This window comes from Salvelinus fontinalis, chromosome 4 (genome assembly GCF_029448725.1).
Source record: "Salvelinus fontinalis isolate EN_2023a chromosome 4, ASM2944872v1, whole genome shotgun sequence".
Classification (NCBI taxonomy): domain Eukaryota; kingdom Metazoa; phylum Chordata; class Actinopteri; order Salmoniformes; family Salmonidae; genus Salvelinus; species Salvelinus fontinalis.
In genome coordinates this window covers 76,207,819-76,224,628 of record NC_074668.1, presented here as the reverse complement: position 1 = coordinate 76,224,628, position 16,810 = coordinate 76,207,819, and the positions used below count along the sequence as shown (strand labels likewise).

At 41.4% G+C, this 16,810-nt stretch overlaps 1 protein-coding gene and 1 non-coding gene across 6 annotated transcripts in view; one reads left to right on the top strand and one right to left on the bottom strand.

The window, feature by feature from the left end:
- The first annotated feature begins 99 nt into the window (after positions 1-99).
- LOC129854421 (DENN domain-containing protein 5A-like) overlaps positions 100-16,810 on the top strand; it is a 62,873-nt gene continuing 46,162 nt past the window's right edge. For 2 of the 5 annotated variants that reach the window (XM_055921458.1, XM_055921461.1), the window contains exon 1: positions 100-409. In XM_055921458.1, the coding sequence (XP_055777433.1) occupies positions 310-409 (100 nt within the window). In that variant the 5' untranslated portion in view covers positions 100-309. The remainder of the gene's footprint in view (positions 410-16,810) is intronic. The other 3 variants (XM_055921459.1, XM_055921460.1, XM_055921462.1) reach the window with 2 other exon arrangements.
- LOC129854634 (U7 small nuclear RNA) lies at positions 14,735-14,789 on the bottom strand. Its single transcript, XR_008759344.1, has one exon. It is a non-coding gene; the product is annotated as a U7 small nuclear RNA (small nuclear RNA).

Below are 16,810 nucleotides of genomic sequence, written 5' to 3'. Positions count from 1 at the left end.
GAGAGCATTTTACAAGGGAAATACTTAACTCAGGAACTGAAGGGTTAAGTGCATAACGTAATCTGTAAGGAGTTCGCACATGCTCAGTGTGTTCCCTCTACGCAGAGGTAATGCAAGGGTTTGAGAAGATCTGAGACCGATGAAAACAGCTGTACTTGAAGACCCATAATGCATTTCGGCTGGCATTCTGTTCTGATTTTCAGGCTTTGCAGTACATCCACAATGGCTGCGCGAAATCACTACGCGATCCTTTAATATGCACCCAACTGAAAAAGCAGAGGAAAAGGGTACAACGGGACCAGTCTCAAAATGACAACCGGCTTCAGCTCGAATTCATGTCGATTCGCAGATTATTTTGTTATCTGCGGACTTGACACTGAAAGCGGGCTTGAACCAGATGAACTGTCAGGTAAGTGTCGGGTACGGGCTGGTGGACCAATAAGAATAATTCTGCATGGTTTATAATGTCTTTCCTAGCTTATGTTTCTTTTATATAGATTTTAGAGTACAATATTATATTAATGTTTAAACAATAAAAACATGACAGTTTATTTATAATGAGGTTGAAAACGGGTAATACTGTGTACATCAATAAGTAGGACGGCACATCAGTGTTGTTCATACAAGTTACTATAGTCTACTTTTCCATTTTATGTTATAACGTTACGTTAAATCGTTTAGAATGGATTATTCCAATAAATGTTGTTAGCTTGAAATGCTCGAGAACTGTAGGCCGTCGATGTCCCATAGCCCAGCTGTAATTAAAGACAACGAAAAACTGTTAATGGATTAATCTCCTCCTGAGTATAGCGAGCACTCATTAAGTGGTCAAAAGCAGGACAGACACACATTTACATACGTAGATCAGTGACCTTGATTGGCTGTTTCAGACCTCACCAGAATAAGACATATTTCTATTTCTACAATTTGTAAATAATAGAGATGTTTCCCCTATCAGTAGTAAATTGATATTACCATACTGTCAATGGTAATTACACATGTATAAACAAGCATATATATACAAGCAGGCTAGGCCAAAAATAGCTACATCCAAGAAGCACATATGATTTCTTAGTTGTTTATCACATCTGAACGATTTGATTGATTCTCCACTGCCTTCTTACACATTTATCCTCAGTGATAGATTTAAATTAATTGATCAATGCATGGCAGAAAGCAGAGTGCAGAAAACAGAGTGAAACTGGGGGTATCAAGGACCATAAGGTTCTCCCTGGGGGGGCAGAACGCTGAATATGACAGGATGATGTCATTATTAGACTGAGAGGCCTGCTGTTTCTTGGGAGTGCCATGGGTCTGGGGGAGATGAAGATGGTATGATACAAAAAGCAGTTGTGTATGTGGGGGGGAGAGAAAGTGAACTCTTCCTGAGCTCAGGGTGTTGGGATAGTTGTGTATGAGTTTGAAAAGAAGTGAAACTGGTGTGGGTGTACCTGAAGATGCTGATCTTCGTTTTCTTGTCAACAACAATCATGTTTAGGGAAGGAACTTTATTTTTTTTGGTAGCCTAAGGTCTAAGGATATGTAGGTATGTGCATTTCCCTAAACTCAACTGTTAGTTTACAATCAAGTTTTCTTCTGTAACATCACCTCCTGTTTATGAATATGTACAAATCAGAACAATCATTTATTATACTGCAGAGACATTTTTGTTAGTCTCGCAAGTGGTCTCAATCATGAATCAGCACAATTTTATTTTGTGTGTGTGTGTGTTGCTTATCATGAAGGGGCATTTTTTTGAAGGAGGGATGGACATATCTTTAGATAACACACGCACAAGATCTCTCTTATGCAAATTTACTTAACACATCTGATGAGATAAATTATTAACAGTATTTTTTAAAAGCTTGTCGCAAAGACACATTTCCTTCCTCTCAGTGTAAAAGTGGAAGTAGAATCTTTTACAGAAATCAGTCAAAGATGTGTTCACTTCTCTGTTGTTTATCTTGAGAGAATTATGCTATTCCGATTCTTATCATGATTGTCTCCTCTCCTCGAGTACCTGCCTCTCTAATGAGATAGAGACCAGCTGGTGAAAGTAAAAGGAGGATTCCTGGAAGCATATCATTCAAAACATATTCTACATAAAACACACAGAGGTGTCCATCAGGAGATTGCATGTCATTCAGTAATTCGTCAATCTAGGAAGAGTGAATTAGACAAATAATGGTGGTCCTCTGACCAGAGATTAGACTGTAGAAGACTAGAGGTTATCCTGTAGGTTCCATACTTGGCCTTCATGTTTTCTCCTGTAGTGACTCACTCAGACAATGGAAAGCCTTTTTGGGGGCTAAGGGTGCTGTTGGCTGAGTTGATATGGGATGAGGAATTTGTCCTCTTTGCCATTCCATGCATAGTTCCAGGGCCATGAGTGCACTGCTGAGACTTGTACCACGGTTTGGTGTAATGGTACGATAGGCTCTTATTAGACATGCTTGTTACAGACCGTTTCCTGAGTCTGCCAGCCACATCTAAAGGAATAAAGCTGTTGGCCTGTCAGATATCTCAAGCTCTGTGTTTTATGTAGAATATATTTTGAATGATATGCTTCCAGGATTCCTCCTCTTGTAAGATTGGATCAGCGAATAGGAAGTGACTGCATGCCTGGCGGGGATTCTGAATAGTGAAAACTGCCTAGGGCCAGACCCTGATGTAATCTTCCTCATTGTGGTCAAGGATCAACGGGGTAGGTTATAATGGTTAGGGAGCATCTTGTCTAATCAGAGAGGATTAAAATACATCACATTTTCCCTCCTGCTTTTTTAGCTAGATCTTACTAGCTGACAAAAAACGCTATTACAATGTTACTGCAATGTCGTAGCAAGCAGACAATACACTAGCAATGTTGTGAGTGTACTACTCTCTATGGGGTGTTGCCACGTCACTGAGACATTGTATGAATGTCTGTGAAAAGTTAATCCCTGTGAGTATATTTGGGAATCTCCTCCAGCTGTACACACAAGGCTGTTAGCGTTGGCCTTCCTAAACCTCTGATGTGGTGAGGTGTCGTGATTGACTAGTGAGTGAGAGTAGATAAGCAGGGTTAAGGTGTCTAAGCTTCCTACAGCCTGGCCTCTGTTCTGCTGCTCACCGACTGACTGCAGAGACTGGCTCGTGACAGAGAGTGTGGACACGTACAATGCTGCCCCTCTGAAAGCTTTACAGTTTATTTCTGGATCAATTGCTCACCACAAATTGTGATTTTTCAACCATCTCTCTGGGCCTTAAGTCACTCTCCCCTGACCTCTACTTCCCATCTCATCTCCCTACTAGTCCACTGTCATGGTCTGCAAACAAATATACCATTCGCACATTTCCACTGAAGATTTACCTCACTGTTTTACCAAAAAGGCTCAGACTTTTCTGTTTCCATCTACGCAAGCCGGCCCCCGGGTCTCACTGGGCATAGCTCTTGCAGACCATCTCTGACTTGGGGCCAAGCCCAGGGTATTTTTCATTTTAATTTACATAACAATGGCTACTGTGGCCTTTTAACACCTTCTCACAAGGCAACTGTCTTGATGATGCAGAGGTTGTTGGTTCTGCTAGTTACAAATCTTTAGTGTCACATTCCTGATGGAAACACATAAGTCTCATTGGAAAAGCACCTCTCCCCCTCTCTACAGTAGATATCCATGGAGTATGTATCCTCTTAGGGAGTATGTATCCTCTTCGAGAAACAAGGCCTTTAGATGGTTACATGAATGCTTTCTCATGCAGCTATTTTGGTATCTCTTGATAACGCCCTCCACCACAACTATACTCTGTGGAGATACTGCAAGCAGTACGGTTCCTGCCGTGCGCAGGCTATGTGTTCTCGGTATGAACTTCCTGCTGCCCCTCTCGTTCTCAGGCTGCTGAGACCCAGTTAGCGCTAGCAGAGCTGCTTTATATACGGTAGCAGCGGTGAGTGGAGGAGCTCTTCTTCTCCCTGACAGACTGAAGGACTCACGTGCACACAGCAAATAGACAGTCCAGTGCAAGCTGCTCTCACTGACCAATCAAAGGAGATTATGGGTGTCATGTGTTTAGTGGACTGAGCAAGCTTCGAGCTGCAGTGTCTATGCAATTCGTCTGTGCTGTGGTGAGTTTGTCGACTAAAGGTGTCCGCATGCTTTTCAGCCGAAACACCTCGGAAGAGTTTGTGCATATATCATGACAGCATTTTGTGACGTTTTTGTTCGTATTTGACACCCGTAAGGCTTTTTTTGGCTGTTCGGGCGCACAACATTTTTACTTGAGGGAAGCCGAAGTCGGTAGCCAAAGTCTACGCCCCTTCGTCGGTGATTGGTCAACAGTAGGGATTCTTCAATAAAGTCTTTGTTGTCATTCAATGAGCGACGACTTGTTTTCATGCACATTTTTCATTGAGAAACACTGCACCAAACATCTTAGTTGGATGTAAAATTGTGCGGCTAACATCTCCTCGGCAAAAACGTCAAAACTAATGACAGATTTCTTGAGTTATTTTAGATTAATTCGGACTATTTTGACAAAGTGTAGACTTGCTACAGCTTCTCAAAATGGACAAACTATTGCCGCTTTTTTCTTGTTTTTCAAGTGTTTTTTTATGGGAGTATGCGAGCGCACTCGTTCAGTTCGGCTAGCCAAGTTTGGCTAGGCACTAACCTAATTGAAGCATGCTGACACCTTATTAAGAAACATTAAGAAACACAATTAAGGTAGTGTGGTCCATGATGCAGGCTCAGTTATCACCCCTCAAAATCTGCTGGGATGTTTGTTGGAGAAAGAGGGGCTTGTCCATACGCTGATCTGGCAGTTTCACTTCAGGTGAGCAGAAGCCTTGTGAAATCATAAGAAACCCCACAATTCATGTAATTTGTGAACACAAGCTGATTTATCAGTTTTACAGAGTTGTTTGAGTCACACTGGTCTTTCCATGGCTTGTGTTCTGACTCAAACGGTAGTCAGGATGGATGGGGCTTTCCAGATAGCCCTTTCTCTGATCACCACCAATGATAGGAGGAGGTTTTAGTGGTGAATTGAACAGCTGTGCCTAACTGACAGCTGTCACTCACCCTGTCCTTCTCAGGCAGTTTTCTGTAATGTGAATAGAGGCTACACTGTACAGTATGTTTGTATTGGTTCACAGAGCCCATATATCCGTACAGGAAACATTTGAGTCATTTTAGCAGACGCTCTTATCCAGAGCGACTTACAGTAGAGTGCATACATTTTACATACTGAGACAAGGATATCCCTACCGGCCAAACCCTCCCTAACCCGGACGACGCTATGCCAATTGTGCGTCGCCCCACGGACCTCCCGGTTGCGGCCGGCTGCGACAGAGCCTGGGCGCGAACCCAGCCCAGCCTGGGCGCAAACCCAGAGACTCTGGTGGCGCAGCTAGCACTGCGATGCAGTGCCCTAGACCACTGCGCCACCCGGGAGGTCACCCGGGAAACCCGGGAAACCTCCGTCATCTTTCTCCAAGACACTGTCCCTTATTGGGTTACACCACCAGGACTTAAAAGAGATGTGTCCTTTAGAGGGTTATTTGTCTTAAGTACCGGAACAGGAGTCCGCCTGGAGATATAGGCCTAGCAATGTTCTGTAACAGTTGGACCCCAACACTGTATCACTGTACTGACTATGTTCTATTATAAGAGTTCAAGCCCCCATAATGAGCAGACATTGTGACTTGCCAAAGGACATCCATGTTAGAGGAGAATGATTCGAGTGTCTCTAAGGGAAGTATAAAAAATGTCTTCCAATGTAGAAATTGAAAAAGCTGTCAGAAAAAAAGCATATTTCACTTTCATAAGGGGGCTCTGACTGTCAACGTGTTGACGTTAGGAATATGGGGACTGAGGGTAGAAAGGATAAGCCCTGAGGTGAATGAGGATGAGCTGTCTGTCTCAGAATGCCTCTGTGCTGTGACCAGTGCATGATTAGCCCTTCCAGATTATGAGCTCTGACAGGGGAACAGAAACCCACTCTCTCTCTATCCACTGCCTAAACATGGCCTGAAGCTTTCCTCTGTAGAGCACTGCATTTCCTTGTGTGTCCCCCACAAAGAGACAAGATAGTCATTGGCCCCCTCTTCCATTTTCTCTTTGATTTTTAATAGATTTTTGTGCACAAAGCTTCTTAAGACTGTTTTTTTATTTTTTTTCATGGAACTCCCTTTGTCCTCTTCTTTTCGTTTCAATATGCTGAAGTTATTATGGTCCAAAGCTGTGTGATCTCCAGTAAGTACTCTTCATATCCAATAAGACAGACTAGTAATTATTAAATGTGATCCGTTCCAAGGCAACATGGACAGAGGTCTCATAATTTTTTGCCGTGTCACGATCACAATATATATATTTTTAAACGATTTAACTAATCAGCTAATATCTCTCTCCATCAGTATGCCATGCACATGCTATAATCTTTTCATGACACTGGCTTTGCCATCAGGGAGCAGTTATATCACTCGCTGCAGCAGCCAAAACGTGGAAAACTTGATGACAAAACCCTCCTTTATGCGACAGTGTTGGGGTGCAGGGTGAGACTAGATTAGCATATGTATTAGGGGCCAGGCTGACGTGATTGGCTGGCTACAATTTGGTCCTGCTGAGTACATGGGGACAGGCAGCTGACACAACCCACCCACACACACTCACTCTGAGCGCGCCCCCTCCCCCCCCCCCCTGCACTGTTCAAATGCTAACATCCCTTGAGTTTCCCAGACACCCCCTCTCTTTAATCTCTCAGTTAATGACATCACTATAAAGCCTCCCGCACATGCTCAGTGTTTGTCTGCACTCATATTCACTGCCTATTAATAATTCATAGGTGTGTTAAAGGAGCTCAAGTCCTAAGGAAGTTTCCTCAGGCATCTTACAGTGTCTAACTAAATAGTGTTTAAGCAAATCTGTAACCCTGTGGAATTGAATAATGAGTGTTGAGTGTGTTATACACATGGAAGTATAATTCAATAGGGGAAACAAGTGTGGGTGCCCTTAAAAATTTTGGATGGCCCAGCTGGATCTCTCCTTTCTGTACTTTTATGTAATTCAAAATCACTTTTCGACTCGAGAAGTTGATACTGAGAAGAAGCCAAGTCATCCTTTATTGAGCAATACACATAATACTTCTCTATATTCTGAGAATATAAAAGGCAGATTTCTACACTGAACAAAAATATTTACGCAATATGTAAAGTGTTGGTCCCATATTTCATGAGCTGAAATAAAGGATCCCAGAAATGTTCCATACACTCAAAAAGCTTATTTCTCTCAAATGTTGTGCACACATTTGTTTACATCCCTGTTAGTGAGCATTTCTCATTTGCCAAGATAATCCATCCACCTGACAGGAGTGGCATATCAAGAAGCTGATTAAACAGCATGATCATTACACAGGTGCACCTTGTGCTGGGGACAATAAATGGCCACTCTAAAATGTGTAGTTTTGTCACACAACACAATGCCACAGATGTCCAAATGTTTTGAAGGAGCGTGCAATTGGCATGCTGACTGCAGGAATGTCCACCAGAGCTGTTGCCAGAGAATTGAATGTTAATTTCTCTACCATAAGCCACCTCCAACGTCCATTTAGGAAATTTGGCAGTACATCCAACTGGCTTCACAATCGCAGACCATGTGTATGGCGTTGTGTGGGCAAGCGGTTTGCTGATGTCAATGTTGGGAACAGAGTGTCCCGTGGTGTAAGGTGAATGCACCAATTTGTAAGTCGCTCTGGATAAGAGCGTCTGCTAAATGACTTAAATGTAATGTAAATGTGGTGGTGGGGTTATGGTATGGGCAGGCATAAGCTACGGACAACAAGCTTTTTTTATCAATAGCAATTTGAATGCACAAAAATACCATGACGAGATCCTGAGGCCCATTGTGAGGCCTGTTTTTATTTAAGGTATCTGTGACCAACAGATGCAGATCTGCATTCCCAGTCATGTGAAATTCATAGATTGGGGCCTAATGAATTTATTTCAATTGACTGATTTCTTCATATGAACTGTAACTCAGTAAAATCTTGGAAAGTGTTGCATGTTGGGTTTATATTTTTGTTCAGAATACAGTATATATACATTCACTATGGGGTGTGCATGGTCCAAACATGCCTTGAGACCTCTCTGCAGTTCCTGACTCTGGATGTCAAAGCTCAAGTCATACAGAACTGAAATAAATCCTTCACATAAGGAAATCTGCCTTTAAATCCCAGGCAGAGTTCATGACTGGAGAAAAGCTTGTAGAATAAGCTAACTCTGCCCTCTTAGCACCCTGACGTTCTCTCTATCTCCTCTGCTCCTCTCTGTGGAAACAGGAAGCCTTTCTTATAAAGGGGGTTAAGACGGCTGCACGGCAGAGGAGCAGATAGCGTTTTTACGAAAGCGATGATGCAGACTGACTCCCTCATTACCTCTTAGCCTGTCTGTCCATTTGATCTTAGCTCTGCTTCAGCTCTGCTGCTGAGGAGGCAGTCTGCCATGAAGAAAGGCTCATGCTGCTTCTGTTGAAAGGAAATGGAGACAATTCATTTTCAACATTGGTCACAGCCAGAGGTAAGCTGTGGCCAGGCCATGTTGAGTCACATAATCTAGATACTCCTCTGTTTGACAGGGAAAAGCAATGATTGGCTGCCACTGGGGAGCTGCTTCCTCAACAGACTATACTGGAAAGAGTTCAGTCTTTCATAAAGTTAGAGAAAACATGCTTTCAGTCCTACTCATCCTTTGGACTTGTCTCCCTTTGCCATTAAGCAAGATTTTTATAGAGTGTGTGAGTTGGTTCAGTGAAAAAGAGCACATTACCCATGTCTCCTTTACGACAAGTCCGAGAAGGTCATTCTGTACATGTCACCCCTGGTTACAGTGTCCATACAGTACATTTCTCTGTGGAAGCTACAAACCCTGAAAGCACTACCAGCAGCCAGACTGGAAATGCCAGATGAGAATGACAGTCTTTTCTGTTCACCCCCAGATAATGTTACGAAAAAGCCTAGCAAGACACTAGATAGTGTTTAGGGGCAGAGGATTCTTTCACGTTGCCACTAACTTTAACTGAATGCTACATTAATCTGTTCTTACACTGAACAAAAATATAAACGCAACATGTGAAGTGTTGCTCCCATGTTTCATGAGCTGAAATAAAAGATCCCATAAATTTCTCTCAAATTTTGTGCACAAATTTGTTTACATTCCTGTTAGTGAGCGTTTCTCCTTTGCCTACATTATCCATCCACCTGACAGGTGTGGAATATCAAGAAGCTGATTAAACAGCATGATCATTACACAGGTGCACCTTTAGCCGGGGACAATAAAAGGCCACTCTAAAATGAGCAGTTTTGTCACACAACACAATGCCACAGATATCTCAAGTTTTGAGGGAGTGTGCAATTGGCTTGCTGACAGCAGGAATATTCACCAGAGCTGTTGCCAGAGAATTGAATGTTCATTTCTCTACCATAACCCCCATCCAACGTTGTTTTAGAGATTTGATTAAACCCCTAGATCCTCTACCCCTATCCCATTAATCTCTGCTCTGTCATGTTTTCTTATACAGCCGCCTTGTGGACATATTGCGCTGTGAGACGAGGCTGCTGGCCTCCCTCATCTTCATGTCAGTGTGACGTCTGATGTGGTGTAGTAATACCCCATAGGATAATCCATTGTCCTGAGAGGTGTGTTTGCTCTTAAGGCGCCTCATGCTCAAGAACATGGTGTCGTGTCGTGCACTTGATTGAGTTCAACGGCACGCCAGGTGGGTGGGGTTTGCGCTAAGGACCAATGGAATCGCTGCTAAAATTCAAACCCCATCCATCTGGCGGTCGCAGCAAGTTAAATCAAGCACCTTCTCTCCGAATGAAAGATGGGAACGCTCATGCCCATGGTGCTGGGGGATATGGATATAGTACATGTCCTTTGAAGGCAGTAGTGTCTGTCTTCTTCCTCTGTTTCTTGTTTATGCACTTTCTCAGAAGTGTGCAGGTTTTTTGTTATCACGATCGTGTGTTAATGCTGTGGTGCAGCGTTGGGCATTTGTGTGTGGAATCCCAACAGGCCCAGTTAATGTGAATAACATGAAAATAAGCTGTGTGAATGAGCCAAATGGCCCATAGCTTTGCTGCATTTTTGGCTGGGCTCACTTAGTGAGAAGGTCATGGTGTCTTTGCTGCGATCGGTTTTTGATATGTTAGCGATGTCCGCATGAACATTCTGCTGTGATGATGACGAGCTGAGCATTCTGATATCTGAGGCATGAGGCATCCCTCTATCGCTGCTCTCCTGAGTCATTACATCCTCAGCTCATTTGGCCGTGATGGCACCAGGCATGGTATGTAGGTTGAGCACAGGAGAGGGTCTGTTCTGGAGGCAGTCCTTGGCAAGCAGGACTAGAGAGAGAGAGCAGAGAGTCCAATGGTGGCAAGCTTTACACCACTCCAGCCGACACTTTGTATTGCGTATGGTGACCTTAGGCTTGTGTGCGGCTGCTCTGCCATGGAAACCCATTTCATGAAGCTCCCGACGAACAGTTATTGTGCTGACATTGCTTCCAGAGTCAGTTTGGAACTCGGTAGTGAGTGTTGCAACTGAGGACAGTGGCCTACTACTTGTGACTTTGGGTAGTCCATGGATGAGACCAGTACTAAGTCTTGTTAAACAAGAGTGTTAATTGATACCTTTTTTCTTGGCTATTAGGGGCCCTGCCTTAGACAGTATTCAGCAGTAACTACATAACAAGGAAAACCAGGCTAAACACTAATTTACACAGTGATGTATAGGCCTAGTGTTTTGAGGTGCATTACACAACCTACTGACTTTTGTATCATATTTTCTATAACATAGTTGTGGGGCTTCCTCACTGAAGAAACCTACTGAAGAAAACTACTGGACAAATAGTATGATAGCAAATTTTCCATACCTTTTAGGAAATTATGATATGGACTCTATTTGGCATGTACGTTTCTCGGTCATGGGTGGCACACACTGGGATATGGGGTAGGGGAGTGGGTGGGGTATATGCAAATGCACATTAACATATATCTAGACTTATAGTTGTACAGTAGCCAGGTTTTCATGACTGGATAGATAGCATGATGAGTGCCGTGTTCTTGTGCTCTCTGTTTGTCTCCTGTCTGATTGTGCCTAGGATTGTTGCCATACCACTCCATTGTTTGGCTAGTCTAATTGTTCACATTCCTGGCCTAGTTTCCAGCCCAGCATTCTAGGCTATGGACGTGAAAGTAAACAGCAGATTAAGCAGTTCATTCTACAGCCACGATTTTCTTGCCCAGGTACCCCCTCCCAGGCAAACCAGCGACCCAAGGACGCACATCATATGTTAGCAAAAAATATATATATCACGTCTTGCCTTGTCATCAGGTGAATGACAATTGTCCCCCACAATGAAATTGGGGAGGGGACTGTGGATCTGTCTCCGTCCATTTGTACGTTAGTCACACGATATCTCAGACAGCACTGGGACGATTTTGACTAAACTCGAGTGAATGATGTGTCTTGCCATAGAGATCCGGAATTTACAAAATTACATTGATTGGCCAAAGGTGGGAGCTATAGTAATTAACTGAAGTGTTAGTCACACGGAATATCTCTATTGGCCCAAGGGGGGCACTGCATCATTTATCTAGGCCGACTTGTTAACTGTTGCCTTGTTGCAAGAAGTAATCAACATTTTAAAATGAATAGATTTGGTACATCGTTTTTCATTATTTTTACCTCCCCACATTATATTTGGAAGAGGAAGTGTAACATAGCCCATTAGCTAGAAAGGTACCGGCAAACACATGTTTGCTAAGAACAGCTGTTTAGCTGGTTCAACAAAGTCAATACATGTTTTATTTTCTTCAAAATAATTTACAAGTTAACATTTCTAATAAAATGTAGTAAAAATTCTAAATAATAAACAATTCAAACAATAAGCAAATGCATTGTCCTATTTATGGGTAAATGCATTGTCCTATTTTCCCCCACATGATAACACTGAAGAGACACACACGAAGGTACAGACACATGCATACACTGTGATATTGTTGTATGGTGGTATTAAACATGTTGTATTGTAGATATGTATTGGTGTAATAATGTTATATGATGTACTTTTGTATCTTTTGTTGTATATGTAATGTAAGTGTTTTTATATAGTTTTGGACCCCAGGAAGAGGGATACCTAATAAGTAATACTGACCTGGCTGACACAGAGAGGAAGGGGCCAGTGCTTTCTGAACTGACCCTGACTCATTGTGACTTTGGCTATTCCATGGATGAGACCAGTACCGTGTGTGAGTAGGCATGTGTACCTGGCCTACTGGTAGAGAAATAATGAATTCAGTGACCTGTGACAGTGTCTTTTAAACACCCACAAATGCTTGTTAAACAAGTGTTAATTGATCACTTTTTTCTTGGCTATTAGGGGCCCTGCCTTGTACAGTATTCAGAGCTAACTACATATCACTGAAAACCAGCCATAACACAAACTTACGTAGTGATGTATAGGCCTAGTGTTTTGTGGTGCATTATATATGCTACTAATGTTCACATCATATTTTCAGTATTTATTCTTTAACCTTTCTAGGACACACGTTCCGCTAGCGGACCCCCCCCCCCCCCCCCCCCCCCAACATTCCGCTGAAAAGGCAGCGCGCGAAATTCAAAAATATTTTTGAAATATGTAACTTTCACACATTAACAAATCCAATACAGCAAATGAAAGATAAACATCTTGTTAATCTACCCATCATGTTCGATTATTTAAATGTTTTACAGCGAAAACACAATAATAATTTACAAGTTAACATTTCTAATAAAATGTAGTAAAAAATCTAAATAATAAACAATTCAAACAATAAGCAATCAATCAACTTAAGTTAATGAAATGAGAAACTAACAAAAGACTAAAAAGAAATGCAGTCAATAAACAAAAACAGGTAACAATCAAACAGGTAACAATCATCAGGTTCCTAAACTTTTTATAATCAAATCAAATCAAAGCGCACTTTATAATGTTATTTTTTGCCATCATTGTAAGCCTGCCACAAACACACTAAAATATACATTTATTAAACATAAGAAAGAGTGTGAGTTTTTGTCACAACCCAGCTCGTAGGAAGTGACAGAGAGCTCTTATAGAACCAGGGCACACATAATAATAATATAATAATAATCAATAATTTTGCTCTTTATTTAGCCATCTTACATATAAAACCGTATTTGTTCATCAAAAATTGTGAATAACTCACCACGGGTTAATGAGCAGGCTGTGCTTGAAAGGATGCACATAACTCTGCAATGTTGGGTTATATTAGAGAGAGTCTCAGTTTTAAATCATTTTTCACACACAGTCTGTGCCTGTATTTAGTTTTCATGCTAGTGAGGGCCGAGAATCCACTCTCACATAGGTACATGGTTGCATAGGACATCAGTGTTGTAACAGCGCAAGAAATCTGGCAGTGGCTTCTGATTAAATAACATTTTCACAGAACCACTTGTTGCAATTTCGATCAGGCTCTCTTGTTCAGATATCGGTAAGTGGACTGGAGGTAGGGCATGAAAGGGATAACGAATCCAGTTGTTTGTGTCATCCGTTTTCCGGAAATTATCTGCGTAATTGCACACCCAACTCATTCAGGTGCTTCGCTATATCACATTTGACATTGTTCGTAAGCTTGAGTTAATTTGCACACAAAAAATCATACAATGCTTGAAAGACCTGTGTGTTGTCCTTGTTAATCCAGACAGACAAGAGCTCTAACTTCTTAATCATAGCCTCAATTTTGTCCCGCACATTGAGTATAGTTGAGAGAGTCCCTGTAATACTAGATTCAGATTATTCAGGCGGGAAGAAACATCACCCAGATAGGCCAGTCGTGTGAGAAACTCATCATCATGCAAGTGGTGAGACAAGTGAAAATTATTTGTATCAGTCTTTACACTGTGAAAGAATACTTATTAATTTTGGCTGTGTCCAGTGTTCCTGCAACTTTGTGGTCTACTGTATTGAACAAGTCCCCCCTCACACACATTTTTGAGAGCGGTCCCCTTTTCCAGATGTGTTGCATTGTGGGTGTGAAATGGCTGCATTCAATAATACATTTCTGAATAGTGTACATTGAATTCCATGAAATCCTTGAATGTGAACAATAGTACATTTTGATAACTTTTATATAGACAGCCAACATAGTAAATAGACTACCATGACCCATGTTCCTATGCCACCCTTAGTGCTATAATCAAGTAGTGTCAGTAAAGTACATACTTTCATGATGTGAAGTAGCAGACCATAATGAAAGTTTGATGAAAATGTTTTGTTTTCACCTGTTCTTCAGAGAAATGCAATGCTCTGAAGATGCTGTTCCAATTAACTGACAATGGAAGAATAAGGAGTAGAGGGCATGAAGCAGTCAAAATGACGACCTCTTAGTTCTTGTGCAGTACTAAGTACTAATTCCATGGATGAGCATGTGTACTAAGCCTGCTGGCAGAGAAATAATGAATTCAGTGGCCCATGGCAGTGGCTTTTAACACCAACAAATGCATGTTAAACAAGAGTGTTAATTGATACCTTTTTTTCTTGGCTATTAGGGGCCCTGCCTTAGACAGTATTCAGCAGTAACTACATAACAAGGAAAACCAGGCTAAACACTAATTTACACAGTGATGTATAGGCCTAGTGTTTTGAGGTGCATTACAGAGACTACTGACGTCTGTATCATATTCTCTTTAACATAGTTGTGGGGCTTCCTCACTGAGGAAACCTACTGGACAAATAGTAAAATAGCAAATTTTCCATACCTTTTAGGAAATGATGATATGGACTCTATTTAGCATGTACGTTTCTCAGTCATGGGTGGCACACACTGGGATATGGGGGAGGGGAGTGGGTGGGGTAAATGCATTGTCCTATTTTCCCCCACATGATAACACTGAAGAGACACACACGAAGGTACAGACACATGCATACACTGTGATATTGTTGTATGGTGGTATTAAACATGTTGTATTGTAGATATGTATTGGTGTAATAATGTTATATGATGTACTTTTGTATCTTTTGTTGTATATGTAATGTAAGTGTTTTTATATAGTTTTGGACCCCAGGAAGAGGGATACCTAATAAGTAATACTGACCTGGCTGACACAGAGAGGAAGGGGCCAGTGCTTTCTGAACTGACCCTGACTCATTGTGACTTTGGCTATTCCATGGATGAGACCAGTACCGTGTGTGAGTAGGCATGTGTACCTGGCCTACTGGTAGAGAAATAATGAATTCAGTGACCTGTGACAGTGTCTTTTAAACACCCACAAATGCTTGTTAAACAAGTGTTAATTGATCACTTTTTTCTTGGCTATTAGGGGCCCTGCCTTGTACAGTATTCAGAGCTAACTACATATCACTGAAAACCAGCCATAACACAAACTTACGTAGTGATGTATAGGCCTAGTGTTTTGTGGTGCATTATATATGCTACTAATGTTCACATCATATTTTCAGTATTTATTCTTTAACCTTTCTAGGACACACGTTCCGCTAGCGGACCCCCCCCCCCCCCCCCCCCCCAACATTCCGCTGAAAAGGCAGCGCGCGAAATTCAAAAATATTTTTGAAATATGTAACTTTCACACATTAACAAATCCAATACAGCAAATGAAAGATAAACATCTTGTTAATCTACCCATCATGTTCGATTATTTAAATGTTTTACAGCGAAAACACAATAATAATTTACAAGTTAACATTTCTAATAAAATGTAGTAAAAAATCTAAATAATAAACAATTCAAACAATAAGCAATCAATCAACTTAAGTTAATGAAATGAGAAACTAACAAAAGACTAAAAAGAAATGCAGTCAATAAACAAAAACAGGTAACAATCAAACAGGTAACAATCATCAGGTTCCTAAACTTTTTATAATCAAATCAAATCAAAGCGCACTTTATAATGTTATTTTTTGCCATCATTGTAAGCCTGCCACAAACACACTAAAATATACATTTATTAAACATAAGAAAGAGTGTGAGTTTTTGTCACAACCCAGCTCGTAGGAAGTGACAGAGAGCTCTTATAGAACCAGGGCACACATAATAATAATATAATAATAATCAATAATTTTGCTCTTTATTTAGCCATCTTACATATAAAACCGTATTTGTTCATCAAAAATTGTGAATAACTCACCACGGGTTAATGAGCAGGCTGTGCTTGAAAGGATGCACATAACTCTGCAATGTTGGGTTATATTAGAGAGAGTCTCAGTTTTAAATCATTTTTCACACACAGTCTGTGCCTGTATTTAGTTTTCATGCTAGTGAGGGCCGAGAATCCACTCTCACATAGGTACATGGTTGCATAGGACATCAGTGTTGTAACAGCGCAAGAAATCTGGCAGTGGCTTCTGATTAAATAACATTTTCACAGAACCACTTGTTGCAATTTCGATCAGGCTCTCTTGTTCAGATATCGGTAAGTGGACTGGAGGTAGGGCATGAAAGGGATAACGAATCCAGTTGTTTGTGTCATCCGTTTTCCGGAAATTATCTGCGTAATTGCACACCCAACTCATTCAGGTGCTTCGCTATATCACATTTGACATTGTTCGTAAGCTTGAGTTAATTTGCACACAAAAAATCATACAATGCTTGAAAGACCTGTGTGTTGTCCTTGTTAATCCAGACAGACAAGAGCTCTAACTTCTTAATCATAGCCTCAATTTTGTCCCGCACATTGAGTATAGTTGAGAGAGTCCCTGTAATACTAGATTCAGATTATTCAGGCGGGAAGAAACATCACCCAGATAGGCCAGTCGTG